We start from the raw sequence: 16,325 nt of genomic DNA, 5'->3' as shown, positions 1-16,325 counted from the left end.
CCTGTCCAGGGTGCTGGCTCTGCTCCATCACAAAGTCCACTTCCATCATTTGGACCACTGTCTTGTCATTGTGAAAGAAACTGCTATGGGTATGGACATGGTGTCCAGGCAGAGAATATCTTTCCCTTGTGGAATTTTTGTCAGCCAGGCACCTGTTAAGGACACAGGAATCCTGTCAAGAGAGGGGGGAAGTTGCAAAGCCTGGTGCCACTTATGTGTAAAACCTAGTGAAATTTGGTGATGGAGGGCAGGGAGATAAGACTACAGGAGTGTGGAGGATTCAGATCTCTTCACTCACTCAAGTACCCCATCTTGAAATATAAGATGTATCCTACTTCTTATATCTGAATTGGACAGACCAAGGCTGCTGTCAGACCCTGGCATGCTAGGGCAGTAGCCAGGGCTCCAGCAACTCATCAGGGCCTGATGCCAATGTCTGCAGTGAATGTCCTATAAGATACCTCTTTTTCTGCACTGGCACACTTGGCTGGGTCTAGCTGACATGTTAACTTTTCAGAACACCATAGAATAGTAGGCCATTGGGGGTAATAGGGGGAATCAAAATGGTGGCTAGACAAAGCTATCTGGTGCAGCTCAGACCACTGCTGCTCACCTCCAAGTAAGCATGGCCCACCAACGGGCAGTTGGACCAGGCTCCCTAAAACCTGGAACCAGACCTAGACAGATGTGCAAATCACCAAACAGTACACATCACCTCTAGTTTACCCCAAAGGTGTTCAGATTTGCATTGTAACAGTGAGGGAGATGAAATACTGCAAGACAGGCAGAGGCTCAGGAAATCAGCCCCTGTAACAAAAGGCACGGAAGTGTTTGTTTTGGGAGCTGTGATTTATTTATTTATTTTTGCATTGGCTCTCCGCAGCTGTGCACTTTGCATCAATGCTGTGATTGCCCAGAATTTGCCATATATGGGGGCAAAAGTTTGCAACAGAGCATAGTGGCACGTGGCAAGTCATACTGAGTGAGGGTGAGAGCAAAGACACCGAAGCAGAGGGCAAGTAAGTGAGATGGGGTTTGAAAGCACTGGATGATGGACATTGTGATACATGGTCAGCAGCTTCTCTATGATCTGGGGGGTGCAGAGGGTACAGCTCTTTGTACACTGCTTATTGATTCCCTTAAAGGCAGGTGCAGCTGCTGCCCTGGAAGAGATTAGGAGAAAATAATAATTCTTCTTTGAATTAGCTTACAAATGCTGTCAGATCTTGCAAAAATCATTGCAAGGGCTTGGGGGATTTTCAGGCCTTGTGGTGATTGACAGGTACATGGCACCACCCACCTGTCAAATTTGACCTGGCGGAGGGGAGATAACAATCTGAGCCACCGGATAGATCAACCCCCGCCCCATTTAGATGCAGACTTACCTTATTTGCATGTCCCGAAACAGTACACAGGTGGAAATGCAGCTATGTTTTGAAATTCACACTTTGAATTTGACAGTGGACTTCTCCAATCCCCAAATGTGTACAAAACTGCATATAATAGGGAATAGTGTGCATGAAAGTGCATATATTAGCAAAAATTATTCATACAGAAATGCAGCATATTAGTGGAAATGTATACTAAAATGCTGGTGAATCTTTGTGAGTTTCTTTAAAAAAGAAAAGAAAAAGAAAACTTCAAAATGGTTAGTAAATGTGGCAAACTGAATTTAGACTGGGGGGAAACGAGAGACTGAAACTGACCAGTCCCTCAGTCCCTCATGTGCCAATATCTTTAGTTCATTGCTGTTCATAAAGGTCTGCTGTCAGTCTGGTGGCAGGACTTTGATATTGACCAAGATGCCTTTTATCCCTGCTCCATGGTCACATCAGCCTGGGAAACTGCACAAGAGACCTCTTTCCTGCATCAAGTCTGGCAAACGTTTGTGCCGGGCAACTTATGATGAAGGCTTTGGGGAGGCTGCTTCCAGGTGTTTTCTCGAAGGGTTGGAAGAGGAGCATTTGGGGTTACAGGACCCCTCTGTGAACAAGGCCAGAAAGGCAGGAGTGGAGGTGGGGTGTCAATAGGGCTGGGTGGGCCTCCCTCTGTTCTTGCTGCTCCCTTTGTCTCCCTTGCCATGCCACTAGCCCTGTAGAGCCTTCTGTGATTGCCGTAGAGAAAGCAACAGCAGTAGGTAAGGAACGCACTAGTTCTAGCCTAGCCAAAGAGCGGCAAAAGTAACCTCTCTGTTTTACGGTGTCTCACTCGTGTCCTGCGTTCAGAATGAGGATCAAGGTCTTCGTAGATGTAACAAGCGAGAGTGGACAGTAAGTTTTCTTCTCTTTTGCCCTTTCCTGATGGATTTGGGGAATTGGGGGGGGGGGAGCTCCTAAGACAGCCTTCCCCAAGATGGCACCTCTGAATATTGTTGGACTATAAGTCTTGTCCTCTCTGACCATTGGCCATGGGCTACTTGGAATTGTAATCTAACAAACTCTGGAGAGCACCGAATTGGGAAATGTTGATGTTGTAGGGTTTGGCAAATACCTAGATAGTTATATCCTAAGAAGAGCCTTGCTGGACCCATCAAAGGCCCATCTGGCTTTGCATCCTGCTTCATAACAGTGGGCTGACAGATGCCTCTGGGATATTCACACCAAGAACTTGAAGGCAATAGCCTGAGGAAGTAGCATTTAGTTCAGTGGCAAACTATCTCCAACGATGGAAGGGTTGTCTCCAGCTAGTGTCTTCATTTCAGAGTGGATCAGTTGCAATGAATGGACCTATGTTAGCCATGTCTAATAATGTCAACGGGTTAACTTTGGATATGACTAATCCTGGGTATAATCAGAAGGTTCCATTGAATTGTCATAGCCAACAGCTTAGATGCCTTTGCAGGAAGTAGCTGCTATATATATGTGATAAATAAGCAAACAGCTGCCGATATATCCATCACTCATGAACATGGCCAATCCCATTTTAAAGCATCTAAGCCAGCAGCCAACCCACATATAGTGGAAGTGAGTTCTGCTAATTATGCATTCAAGACTTTTTCCTGTTACCTGTGCTGGATGAAAGCCACCGTCCAAGGGCTTGAACCAAGCTCTCTTTTTCTCAGTCCAAAGTGGGACATGGCCTATTGTCCATCTCATGGCTTATCCAAATTTAACTTTCCTCCACTCTTTCCAGGCATGCTTATACTTTAAAGCTCCATGTCTGAGCACTATTTTTTTTTCCTGTCCCAGAGCTTCCCACACAAAACCCTGCTCTTTAAAGCTGAATCAGAGCAAATGGCACTCTGCAGAAAACCCAAACTGCCATGTGCTTTGATTGAACCCTAAACAGGGGATTTTCACAGGGAAAGCTCTGGTGGGGGGGGGGGGAATAGTGCTTGGACACAAAGCTTTAAAGCGCAGGCCTATGCCTGGTAAGTGTGGATAAGCCCTAAGGCACTGTGGGGGAAACAAAATGGCAGCCACCAAATACAATGGCATTCTCTGTTGGTGGTTGCCATTTCCACATGCAGTGCATTGAATTCACCCAGTGCCTGAGACACTGTGGTGGAAAGGAAATGGTATCCATCCAAGGGTGGTTAGTGGGAAAGTGACAGGCAGAGGAAGTGACAGGCAGAGCCAACCAATTCTAGATTTAACCCATCCTCCTCCTCTCTGCTGAGTTATACAGGGCAAAACTCAGACTGAGGAAGAGGAAGCTGACATACAGTTTCACCTCCTGGATTTCATGCCTATTTCCGTAATGTGAAAAAATATATAGGGGTCTTAGCAGACTACAATGAGTCAACAGTGTGGTGCCGCAGCAGAAAAAAGTAACGCAATTATAGACTGTATCAACCGAGGTATAGTGCCCAGATCAATGGAAGGAATAGTACCTCTCTATTCTGTCTTGGTCAGACCCCACCGGGTTTACTGTATCCATTTATGGGCACCACAGCTTAAGAAGGGTATTAACAAGCTGAATGTATGCAGAGGAGAGAGATAAAGATGGTGCAGAGTCTGGAAACCAAGCCTTATGTGGAATGGTTGAGGGAGTTGAGTATGTTTAGCCTGGAAAATAGAAGAGAAAAGAGGTGATACAAAAATCATCTTCAAATATCTGAAGGACTGTCACATGGATGATGGAGCAAGCTTGTTTTTTCTTCAGCTCCAGAAGGTAGGACACAAACCAGGGGATTGAAAATACAGAAAGAGATTCTGACTAAATACAGTGGTACCTCTGGTTGTGAACAGGATCCGTTCCGGAGGCCCGTTCGCAACGTGAGCAGAACACAACCCACGCCTGCATGTCTGCATGTGCACGGGTCGCGATTCGCGACTTCTGCGCATGCGTGTGACGTCATTTTGCGCATCTACAAATGCGCGAGTGGCGAAAGCTGGAAGTAACCCTTTCCGGTACTTCCGGGTCACGGCGGGACACAACCTGAAAACACGCAACCTGAAGCAAACGTAACATGAGGTATATCTGTATTAGGAAGAACTTTCTGATGGTGAGATCTGTTCAACAACTACCTCGAAAGATGGTCGACCCTCCTTTGTTGGAAGTTTTAAAACAGAGGTTGGATGGCCATCTGCCAGGGATTATTTAGCTGTCATTCCTGCATTGCAGGGGGCTGGACTTGATGACCCCTTAGGCCCCTTCCAACTCTACACTTCTAGGGTGCCACTGCACCCAACATGATGTGTGGGTGCTGAGGGGCAGTGAAGCAGTGGCATGGTGGCATTTACTAGCACCAGGCCCGGTGAGCAGAGGAAAAGATAGACCGATCTGGCCCATGGGGGCATTTCTGTGGGGAGATTCAGTGAGATTTGTGCAGCAGATCCTCCCCCTAGATTAGCGGTTCTCAACCTGTGGGTCCCCAGACTACAACTCACATCATTCCTGAGCTCTGACCTTCCTAGCTAGGGGTGATGGGAGTTGTAGTTCAACAACATCTGGGGACCCACAGTTGAGAAAGGCTGCCCTAGATGATGCCACACTTTAATGAGTTGGGGGGAACTCTTTGGATTTTCAACTTCAGAGACAGCCCCCCCCAAAACAGCTCTTATTTTTTGTTCCCAAATGACACCCCTCTCCCGATTACATATCAATAACTACAGCAACAGTCTTGAGATGGTTCTCCTCTCCCCTCTCATCACTTACCCTCCCCCCATTCTTGGCATTTCTCCCTCTGAGCTGGGAATTTGTTCCTCGTGAAACAGATGAGATGAGCGTCCGTCTCCCCCTGCCCAATCCGCCTTGGGAGGTCTCATATTTTTTGTTTCTTTATTCCAGAGGTGGATGATTTTTATTGTCAGCGAAAGGATGGTAATCCTGCAAAATCCACAATTGGGAGCCCTCCCAGTTCTTCTGAAGTAAGAACTAAAGCCAGTCATATGGCACTTTGAAAATGTAATCTCATTGCAGCGAAATTTCCCAGCTGAGACACATTTTGTATTAAAAAAAGAAAGGGGGGGAATTCTCTCAAGGCTTCTTTGAGGGCTTCTGGTGCCTCCTTTTCCCTTTGAACTTCCCATCTCTAACCACACAGGTTACAGAAACTCTAAAACACCCAAAGGTGAATGCTCAGTTTGTTGAGGACTCATGGAAGATGAAATTGGAAGAAAATGGTATTTATTTCTCCACTGTCCAAGAGCACCGTAGAGCATGTATTACCGTATTTTTCGCACCATAGGACGCACTTTTTCCCTCCTAAAAAGCAAGGGAAAATGTCTGTGCATCCTATGGAGCGAATGCAGGGGGGTGGCAGGCGGGAAAAGCCCCCAAGAGCCGCACACAAGCTCTGTGCGCTCTTGCAGGCTTTTCCACAGGAGGGAGAAGGGACTGACTGGCCGCATCAGTCCCTTCTCCCACCTCCCAGAAAAGCCAGGAGAATCTGCAATCTCTTTAAAGGGGTTGTGCGGCTTGTGCGGGCTTTTGCGAGAGGTGAGGGAATCCCCCCCACCTCCCAGGAAAGCCAGGAGAATCCGTGATCTCTTTAAAGGGGTTGCGCGGCTTCTGCGGGCTTTTGGGAGAGGTGAGGGAATCCAACCACCTCCCAGGAAAGCCAGGAGAAGCCCTGCGCAGCATCTCCCAGCAAGGAGAGACTGCACGGGGCTAAAGGGGAAGCCAAAACAGCGAGCGGGATCCATCCCGTTCACTGCCTTGGTTTGTGCCATAGCCGCGCACAACCCCTCCGGCAGGGAGAGGTTGTGCGCAGCCTGTACGCTGCTCTTTGGGGCTGGTGGAAAAAAGATTTTTTTTCTTGATTTCCCCCCCTAAAAACTGGGTGCGCCCTATGGTCCGGTGCGCCCTATGGTGCGAAAAATATGGTAATTCCCTGCTCTTTGCCCTATTGGTCAAAGGAGGTAACTGCAGGCAGTTTGATCCAAGATGCAAACAACCAGAGCCAGAATCCTTGTGGGTCAGGGAATCAGGTGGCCACTAGCAATCCAATCCTGTGCCACTACCTGAGCTGCTGGGCTCTTGTACCTTTAATAATTTCATGAATAGTGGAAATGGAACTACAGAGTGGGGAAAACTTCCCCTGTTGAATTTTGGCTTACTACACATTTGGAGGCATAGGAGCATGTGGGGAGGGAATCTTGGTTTCCCATGTAGCATTTCCTAACCCATCAAATGAAGACCTTTTAAACCAGAATCTGCCAGGCTGTTAAAAAAATGCAGGGATTTTGACATTCCATTTAAAATAATAATAGAAAAGAGATAATTTAGCCTTATGTAGGAATCGCTTTGGAGATAAAGGGCGGGAGGGTGAGGGTAAAGACACAGGGATGAAAAGAGACACTGGTGCCCATTAAATTTAATTAGCTCATTACCCTTAATTTAATATCAAATTTTTCTGAAGGTAAATGAGACTCGGGGAGATTCGGGGAGTGACTGGCAGGAGCGGCAAAGGGCACTGGCTGGCAGATGCCTGAGCTAAGACCGACTCTCCTTTGCTTGCCTCTCTACCTTCAGTTGCAGAGCATCTGCTTGGCATGCAGAAGGACAATCGCTAGCATTTCCAGGTAGCACTAGAGATGCCCCCTACCTGGAACTCTGAAAAGCCGCTGCCAATCCGTGTGGGCAATATTGAGCTAGGTGGGACAGATGTCTGACATGGTAATAATAATAATTACGTCTGGCTGTGCGTGGAGACACATGACCTCTGGAGGCAAATGTAAAAGCCTTGGAGGCTCCAAATCTTCCAATATTTTAAGTTGAAGGGCGGGAACTAGGAGATGGTTCTTTAAAGGTAAAGGTAAAGGGACCCCTGACCATTAGCTCCAGTCGTGGCCAACTCTGGGGTTGTGGCGCTCATCTCGCTTTATTGGCCGAGGGAGCCAGCATACAGCTTCTGGGTCATGTGGCCAGCATGACTAAGCCGCTTCTGGCCAACCAGAGCAGCACACGGAAATGCTGTTTTCCTTCCTGCCAGAGCGATACGTATTTACCAACTTACACTTTGACATGCTTTCGAACTTCTAGGTTGGCAGGAGCAGGGACCGAGCAACGAGAGCTCACTCCGTTGCAGGGATTCGAACCGCCAACCTTCTGATCAGCAAGTCCTAGGCTCTGTGATTTAACCCACAGGGCCACCCAGTCCTTTAGCCTCTTGTAAATCAACCTGAGCCTCTGTGAAGGATGCTTTCTTTGGTCTGCGTTCAGACCCATAAGCTCTGTGATATCTGGGCATGAAGGCTTCACTGCATACAAACCTTCATGGTGTGAGGCCGCAGATGGTGAGCTTGACATGAAAAAATTATCCTGTGTCTGGACAGGCAGCTTGCCCAGCACCCTGAGGCCACCCTGGAAGCACCGTCAAATGCCAGAGGGCCCAGGGCTCATTTGCATATCAATATGTAATCACCATAACATGCATGATCACTATAGCTATTGAGGGGCTCGCCTGTGACCTGGGCAACCCAGCGCCTCCAACGGCAATTGGCTTCTTCCAGCCAGGACCTGATTTCTGGAATCATAAGGAATCAAATTCACTTGACAAACTTCTGCTTAGCCAAGCACTCCATCCTCATGGCCAAAGAGAAATTATTTGTATCTTTAACTACCAAAATATAATATATCTTTTTAAGAAGAACAGTATCTGAAATTATAACACAACCATGGCATAAACAGAGCTGTCTCATATATAAACTGACTATGGCCAGTGATCCCACAAGAGCTGGGGGGGGGGGGACAGAATTATATATTGCCCTGTTGTCAACTTTCTACTCATTACTACCCAAGGGCCATTAATTTCCAGTCTGTCTACTTTGAGTAGAACTTAGTGGACTACAACCTATTGTGTGCAGAAATCAGCCTTCTGAGAAATCCGGGCTTTCCTTTAAACAAAACCTTCTCTTTTTGATACTTTCTTTATTAAAGAATGGGGAAGCTGTGTAGATTATTTGAAGAATCATTGTAAACAACTAAGTACATTAGCAGGACTAATTTAAAATAAAGCAGTTAAAAGGTGATCTTTGGGGGAAAGTAGATAGAACTTTTTTTAAAAAAAAAAGATGTTAAGGGGGAGGTGCAGTGTAATTAAATGAATTTATTTTGCAACCAGGGAAGGAGAGGAGGGAAGTCGAAATGGGGGATATAAATGTAAAGGATGACTATTGTTGTTAACTCGAAAAACTGAAAACAAAGCCTTTTGGCTGCAAATAGATTGTAATGCCGGGGGACATAGTGGTGGCAAAATGTTTGCTAAAATCTCGGAAGCTGGTAGCAAGTGCTCAGGAGCGGGTAGGTCTTCAGCCTCCTGCCTAGTCCCTCCTCATGATTAATCAAATTGGAATGCATTATGCAGAATAAATGATAATAAGGTGACATTCTGCAAAGTTGTCCAATTTGCATAATTGCAGTTTTCAGCATTCAGCTTTTCTTGTTGCATTAAAAATAAAATAAAAAACACCGCACACAGACTGACTCTTTTCATATTGCTTTCCTGGAGGGGATGATTCCATAAGAGGAGCACAAGGCATTCCTTCTCCACCCACTACCCTGCCTTTCCACTCACCAATTCCCCCCCCCCCCAGTGCTTAATTTACCCCCGTTGCTCCAGTCAAGGTCTAGACTTCATTCATCCACCTTCACACATCCAGCCAAGAACAGACAGTTCTCCAGAATGCGCTCCCTGCCTCATGAATCCATTTGACTTTGCAGTTCCATCAATAAATCATTAGTGACATTTTGTTTTCAATGTGGGTGGAGGGTGGTTTCCTCTCTCACCCTCCAAAAAACCCCCAAACCCAACCATTATGAAATATTTAGCATGGAAGTTGGCAGCAGGTGGGGTTGGCAGATCTCAAGTGGGCTTGCAAGGTGTTGTTTTGTGTTCTTCCTGAGCCTTCAGGCTTTTTCTCCCAAGCAAAGACAATCCAAAAAGACCTTGATGCCAAACAAAAGCCCTTGACAGGGTTTCTAAGCAGGTCAGAGAGAAGGAGGGAGGAAAGGAGTCGGAAAGTGGAATGCAGATCAAAGAGAAAGTGTTTAGAAAGGTGATAGGAAGCCAAGACAAGGCTCTCAAAGCTTTGCATGCAGAAGGTTCCAGGTTCAATCTGCAACAGCATCTCTAAGCAGGACTGGAAGAGAACCATGCCTAAAATCCTGGAGAGCTACTGCCAGTCAGTGTAGACAGTACTGAGCTAATTGGCCCCAAGAAACTTGGTAAAAGGCAATTTCCTGTTAAAGATCAACCCATGCCCAGAGGCAACCTTCTCCCCAAATTCTAGATTCAGGTAGGTAGCCGTGTTGGTCTGACGCAGTGGAAATAAAAAATTAAAAAATAGTCCAGTAGCACATTCGAGACCAACTAAATTTGTTCTGTTGTCTTTGTCCATGGAGCCTGGCGTGCTCTGGTCCATGGGGTCACAAAGAGTCAGACACGACTAAACGACTAAACAACAACAAGTTTGTTCTATGTATAAGCTTTTGTGTGCAGATACCTGAAGAAGTGTGCATGCACACAAAAGCTTATACCCAGAACAAGCTTAGATGGTCTCTAAGGTGCTACTGGACTATTTTAATTTTTTATTTCTTCTCCCCAAAGATCACTTTGTTGGGTCAGATCTCCTGTATTCAAAAGAATATTGTGCACAGCTCTCAGTCTTCTCCAGGCTAAACAGACCCAACTCCCTCAACATCCATAGCCATATGCAACACCCGCACAACAGGAAGTTACTTAACCATAGCTGTCTACTTACAGATTTGAAAATAAGGGACCAGCAGCCTCAAAAATAAGGGATCAGCAGCCAAAATAAGGGATCAACAATTACTTTGATAAAATACATATTTTGTTGCATGCAAATGGCTTTAGATACCTGTTAGGTCCATAAATTACCATATAGCATATATTCAACACACAAAAAAGCAACAATTTGTTATTGACAAAGGACAGCTGGACATAGAAAGGGCCCCATTACCTTCAGTAACTTATTTAAGGGACATCATCAATAAGGGACAGCAGCGGGACATGGCGCTGGGATAAGGAACTGTCCCGCCAAATAAGGGACGCTTGACAGCTATGTACTTAACACTTCCTGTGAGTCCCAGGCAGGGACCTTGTTGAGACATTTTGCCAGTTCTATCAACTATAAAGTTGATAAAAGATATATACCCACCTTGCAGCGTTAGCATCAAGGCTTGGCATAGTTAGGTATATGTTGAGGGCTCTAATCCCTGAAAGAGGCCTCCTGTCAAGAGCTCCCCTGGACCTGCTGTTCTTCGCCATCACAGTGTGTTTGTTCTCCCATTCCTGGTCCAGATCAGTAGAGGGAAGGAACAGGGTGAGAGACGCCACCACCAGCTTCCTCATTGGCTCTCCGCCATTGTGGATCTGTTGGTGGCAACTCTGTGAGGCTTGCCTTCTCCTGCAACCCCTTCCAAGCAGAGTTGCCACAGTGTCCCTGCTAGCTGGAGACAGGTGGGTGTGAATGGGGAAACAATAGCATGAGCTACACAGGCTAGGAATCCTATGAACGTTCCATGTGCAGAAGGAGGCCGGGAACCCGGAAACGTAAGACTTTGCAGGCATGCTTCTTACTTCTGTTTTGCGAGGGGTGGTGCACCTTCTCCTGAACTTCGCTCCCAAAGCCAAGGTGGAAACCTCCATTGCTGATAGCACTTAGAGGAATGTTGCTGCCTCCTCCTTTCCTACGCCTCCTGCTCTTTTCTCCTAATTCGTGTCGGTTTCATTTGCCTCGGTTGTGGGGAACGAAATAGCAACGAGGGGAGGGGCGAGCATGACATTTGCATGTGCCAAACAAGCATGTTCTGCTGATACAGATTTGCCTTGTCATTGTCTCCCGCTTGCCCTACATAGCAGCACTGTCTATTCAATGGATTCCGTCAAGTGTTTTCCAGCTTCGTAGCCAAACTCTGCTTAGTACATAGAAAAGGTGGAATTGTCTGCTAAATTATACATTTCTCTCACAGCCTAGTCTCCAAAGCACTTGATAGGTCTGGGGAGTAATTTACAAAGGTGGATAACAGAAGGGTTGATACAAATGAGAGGCTATATAAAAATTATCCATTTTCTGAGCTTACATTTGGAGCATGCCCTCATTTGGAAGGGAGTGAGTTCAGTGCCACTCACCTGCCATAGAGAGACAGCAAAATGGGATGAGCAACTGACATGGCAGATTTTTCTTTGATTTTTTCCCCTGAGAATTGTTTTTCAGAGTTGGACTCTTTTTCTTCTTCTTTTGTTCTCTGGATCACGGTGACTGAATCGGGAAACAGAAGTCTTTGAAATGGTTTAAGCGTGATAAACATTCAGGCCCCATCCACACTATGCATTTAAAGAAGTATCATAGCACTTTAAACCACCATGGCTTCCCTCAAAGAATCCTGGGAGCTGTGGTTTGTTAGGGGTGCTGAGAGTTACTTGTAGAGTCCCTATTTCCCTCGCAGAACCGCAATTCCCAGAGTTCCCTGGAAAGAGGGACTGGTGGTTAAACCACGCTGTAAACTGTAGTACTGTGAGGGGAATAGGGGTCTCCTAACAACTCTCACCACCTTTACAGTCCCCAGGAGGAAGCCATGACTGTTTAAAGTGGCGTCCTAGTGCTTCAAATATAGGGTGCATATGGGGTCTCAGTTGTGTGTCTGCACATGATGTTGGGATTGGTTGTCAACTTGACCACACAAGTGCTGGACCTTTTGATTGCAGTTTTTTTGGTAGCGACTAGCTAACACAAGGACTATATGTGAGGTTGTCTCACACTGACTCTTTTCATTGGATCCATCCATCCTGAAACTCCTAAGTGGTAGATAGACTTGCAAAACACTGGAAAGCAAAGCTAAGGCTTTATCATGCAAAATGGGATAAGGAACAAATTCAGTTCAGCTAGGGTTGCCGGACGTATCCAGAATACTGCAGTTGGCAGCACTGTCCTGATTTTCACTGTTTGAAACATGGCAACCCTAGTTCAGCTCACAGTTCAAATGCAAACTTATTTAATTTTCACTTACTGAAACAGTGTGCAAACAAAAACGCAGCCATCCTTCAAACTTTTCAGTTCTTCAAAATTATGCAGTGCAGTTTTCCAATGAAATGATGTGTGCAAACATACATAGATTTGGGGGAAGTGTGCATAGAAATGTATATATTAGTGAAAATAACATATAAAGATGTATCCTATTAGGGGAAATGGTTTGCAAAAGCACATATATCCTGAGTAATGTGCACAAAAAGGGCTTATGAATTTTCATGGGGCCTTAAAAATAAAATTTGTAAACTAGTGCTACAGAAAATTGAGCTTATGATAGGTAAAAGAAGGAACCAAGTGAAACTGAAACTGACAGATCTGTCCATCACAAAACTGGCAGATTTGCGTATCCATCATGGCAGTTTAGAAAGGAAGGGGTGGGAAATCTGGAAGTGGATTCTGCATAGGATGATCTCAAAAACTGCTCTGCCATCTACCGATTTACTACTTTCCCCTCGAATTTATGACTGAAACTCATTTGTTTTCTGTGTATTTATTATTCCCTCAGCGCATGGCCATCTGCTCAATTCGGGATGTTAAGATACCGCTGCTAAATGCATTCTGCAAAACCAAAGGACATTGAATGTGCATCCTAACACCCAGAGAACCATTCTGATATTTCTAGCATTCCCTGAGCTACCCAGAGTTGATTTGGGTTGTTCTTCCTACAGTGGAAGGGTGGAAAATAGAAATGTTCCTACATTCTTTTAAACATGAAATAAACAAATTGACAAGGCATAACTGCCTGAGATATAAAGCAATGAGAAGGCTGCTCTTTATACTGACCTCATACCCTCCAGCTATTTCAGACTGCAACTCCCATCTACAGGGAACTATAGCCCCAAAACAGCTGGAAGGCACCAGGTTGGCAAAAGCTGCTTTATACCATCCTCATCTTATGCTGGGCAGAATAAGGCCACATTCACAGCATACATTTAAAGCGCTATGATGCCACTTTAAACAGCCATGGCTTCCCTCAATGAATTCTGGGAACCGTAGTATTTTAAGGGTGCTGAGGAGTTTCGCTGCAGAGAGCTACAATTCCCAAAGTTCCATGTGAAGGAGGAACCACTCTGTGATTTGTAGCTCGGGGGGTGGCCTCCTGACTGCTCTCAGCCTTCATAACAAACTACAGCTCCCAGAATTCTTTGGGGGAAACCGTGCCTGATTAAAGCAGGATCACGGCACTTTCAATGTATGCTGTGAATGAAGCCTTGGTAATGCGATGGCTTGTGTTTACATTACAATGTTGTTTAAACTTGTGATTTTACGGTCTGTGGCTCTTCCCCCCACCCTTTCCCCACAGAACTTTGGAAAGCGTCACACAGAGATACCGGATGCGGGTGATTACCTAAGCTGCCGTTACTCACGTGAAGACCAGTACCTGGCAAGAATACCATATGTCTATAGTCCCTTGTCATATCTCCCAGAAGACGCCTACTCATCCCGCCATTCTGAGGCTTCCTTTTGCTGCCCACCTCCCGGTTCCAGGGCTCCGTACATCTGTCCCAAAGAACAGTATGTTTAAAAAGAACCCCGCAGAAAAGCAATGAAGACAGGAGGGGCAAAAGAAATAATCTCCATGTGTTTCCAGCTATCACACATCAACTACGGCCTTTGAACCCACCCACTTGCACCCCCTCCAGCTATTGGGGATTGTGTCTGGGTTGTGTGTGTGATGTCTGTGTGTGAGTGCCGGTTTCTCCCCATCGCTACTATCCATCGTTTCTTATTTTTACTGTTTTTGTTGAAAAGTGTCAATGCATTTGTACTTTTCGTTGTTAGGTTAAGGCTGCGGTCTTAAACACAGTTGCAAGGGAGTGAACCTCACTGAACAGAGCGGGATGTACTTCTGAATCGACATGCATTGGATTGTGCTGTAACCTCTGCCTTGTTTGTTAAGGAACATCTTCCTCTTTCCCAACCCCATCTAATTTTGACCCCTTGGGGCTTCCGTTCCATGCAGGCTTGGTGTGTCCATGCACTGCTGCCCTCTGCTGGATGGAATGTGCCTCTTGCTCAAATGTCCACCGTCTGTTTTCCATTTACACAATTTTGCACTATGGTTAAACTTCCAAGTTAACTCTACACGTAACCCCTTGCTATAACACCTGTCCTGAAGGTTGGGACTCTTGTCTTCCTTCCAAATGCAATCTGTTGCACTCCTCGAAGAACCTTCCCACTTTAAGAGCCCTGTCTGCATCCTGCCCATTCATTCATGGGTCTTGTTTCCAGAAATGTAACAAAGCATGACATGAAAGCTTGAGGCAAAGGTCATTGCAAAGAAAACTCCAGTGAATAGCCATGTGAAAGAAATGGTCCCTGTCCCTTAGCCCTCCTGCAACCTGATTATTTCCTTTTAACCCAGGGGGCAGTCAATTCAGAGGTTTCAAAAGGAAAATGCTGGTTGGTTTTGCAAAGTGGATTTAAAGAAACACGTTCCTTTAACCTAAGACCAAAAGGAAAAGCCTTGAATTAGGAAGGGGGGGGGGGGAATGCATCTATAACTTTTAAGTTTAGTTCAGGAATCAACAGCCTCCCCGTTTTGCTATGCACAAATTTGATTGGAACTCTCAAATCAACTCAGGCAGGTGGAGATGAATGATTTCAGGTAACCTCCTTGCTTTTAACAAAGGATGAAAGCCAATGCAGGATCAGACCTTTGACGTTTTTTTCCATTTTCTTTCCCTTTTTTTCTCCTCTCTGTCTCAGTTTTATACACCGCAACAACCCAAGTTTGGGACTGTACATTTGTATCTCTCTCAGATATATAGATATGCATAGTTATATTCAAAGTGTGGGTGGGCGTGAAAACACATGTGTATTTTCCTGCATCCTCCAAGTGTTATAGATAAGGACATTCATCTCCACCTCACCTCTTTGCTCACATGCAATAGGATGGTATGAAGTCCTGTGACAGGGGGTGCTGAAGAAAGGATGGTGGAGGAAACAAAGTCTTGGAGAAGAGTAGGTCACAAGGAAGAAGAAAAATCATGAAGCACCTTGGATAGTGCCGAAGAAAATAGAAATTGATGCATTTATGAAAACAGATGTGTCAATGGTTGGGATTATCTTCTCGTCCTACTTATGGGGTGAGCTATGTGTGCCCTTCTGCCAGTGACCCACAAGGACATCAGGGCAAAGGGCACACCCACCCCTAAGTGATCATTTGCTCTTATGAGCCATATTTCTGCCCTTACGGTATTAAGGGTCTCACAACTTAGAGGAGATCTGCCAGGGGAAACAGTGCAATGGAGGCTGTCACAACCTAGCTGAGTCAACATTTATTTTTGTACCTTTGGTTGAAGAAGGCTAACATTGCTTGATGCACTTTGGATCCCCGTGTTGTTTTCCATGCACTTTAGGTCCTCACTTTGGATTTCACTTCTCCCCTGTGCCCCCTCCCCCATGCTGATGTTTAGCTTTACCGCCCCCTTCCTTTGACACACAAGCTAAACTGTGTTCACACTACCTCAGCCATTTCCTGCAAGCTTAAAAACGAAACAATGGGAAGCCAATGGTGATGAGACCAAAAGCAAGATGGCGGCACCTCCTCTTGACTCCTTGACACCACCTGTTTCCAGTTCGGAGCCATTGCCTGGAGCTGTGATGTCATTTCCTGCCTAAGGCAAGAGGCGGGTGAGCCATCTGAGGAAATGTGAATATCGGGACAAATGGTGCTGTTGGCTTCCTCCTGCCCCCTCAAGACCCTCTGCAGAGCAAAGAAAAGGGAGTGATGCACTTCCTCACCCAAAGTTGGTGGTAATATTTATTGTTGTTAGTAAGGCCTATGTTGGCCATGGCGTGGAATGTTCCTTTTTTGGGGGGGGGTAATGAAAATATGTTAGCACTTTAAATATGTGGCCCAAAATTAAATCCCAGCTGAATTAA

The 16,325-nt window shown here is 45.7% G+C and overlaps 1 protein-coding gene across 5 annotated transcripts in view; it reads left to right on the top strand.

Annotated features, from left to right (window-relative positions):
• NECTIN1 (nectin cell adhesion molecule 1) overlaps positions 1-16,325 on the top strand; it is a 196,260-nt gene extending 179,935 nt beyond the window's left edge. For 2 of the 5 annotated variants that reach the window (XM_083714052.1, XM_083714049.1), the window contains one exon: positions 13,741-16,325. In XM_083714052.1, the coding sequence (XP_083570178.1) occupies positions 13,741-13,962 (222 nt within the window). In that variant the 3' untranslated portion in view covers positions 13,963-16,325. Of the gene's footprint in view, positions 1-2,225; positions 2,271-13,740 lie in introns of all 5 variants that reach the window. The other 3 variants (XM_083714050.1, XM_083714053.1, XM_083714055.1) reach the window with 3 other exon arrangements.

The sequence above is a fragment of the Podarcis gaigeae genome (genome assembly GCF_964106915.1).
Source record: "Podarcis gaigeae genome assembly, chromosome: 15".
In the NCBI taxonomy this organism is placed as follows: Eukaryota; Metazoa; Chordata; class Lepidosauria; order Squamata; family Lacertidae; genus Podarcis; species Podarcis gaigeae.
This window is presented reverse-complemented; position numbering and strand designations above follow the sequence as displayed.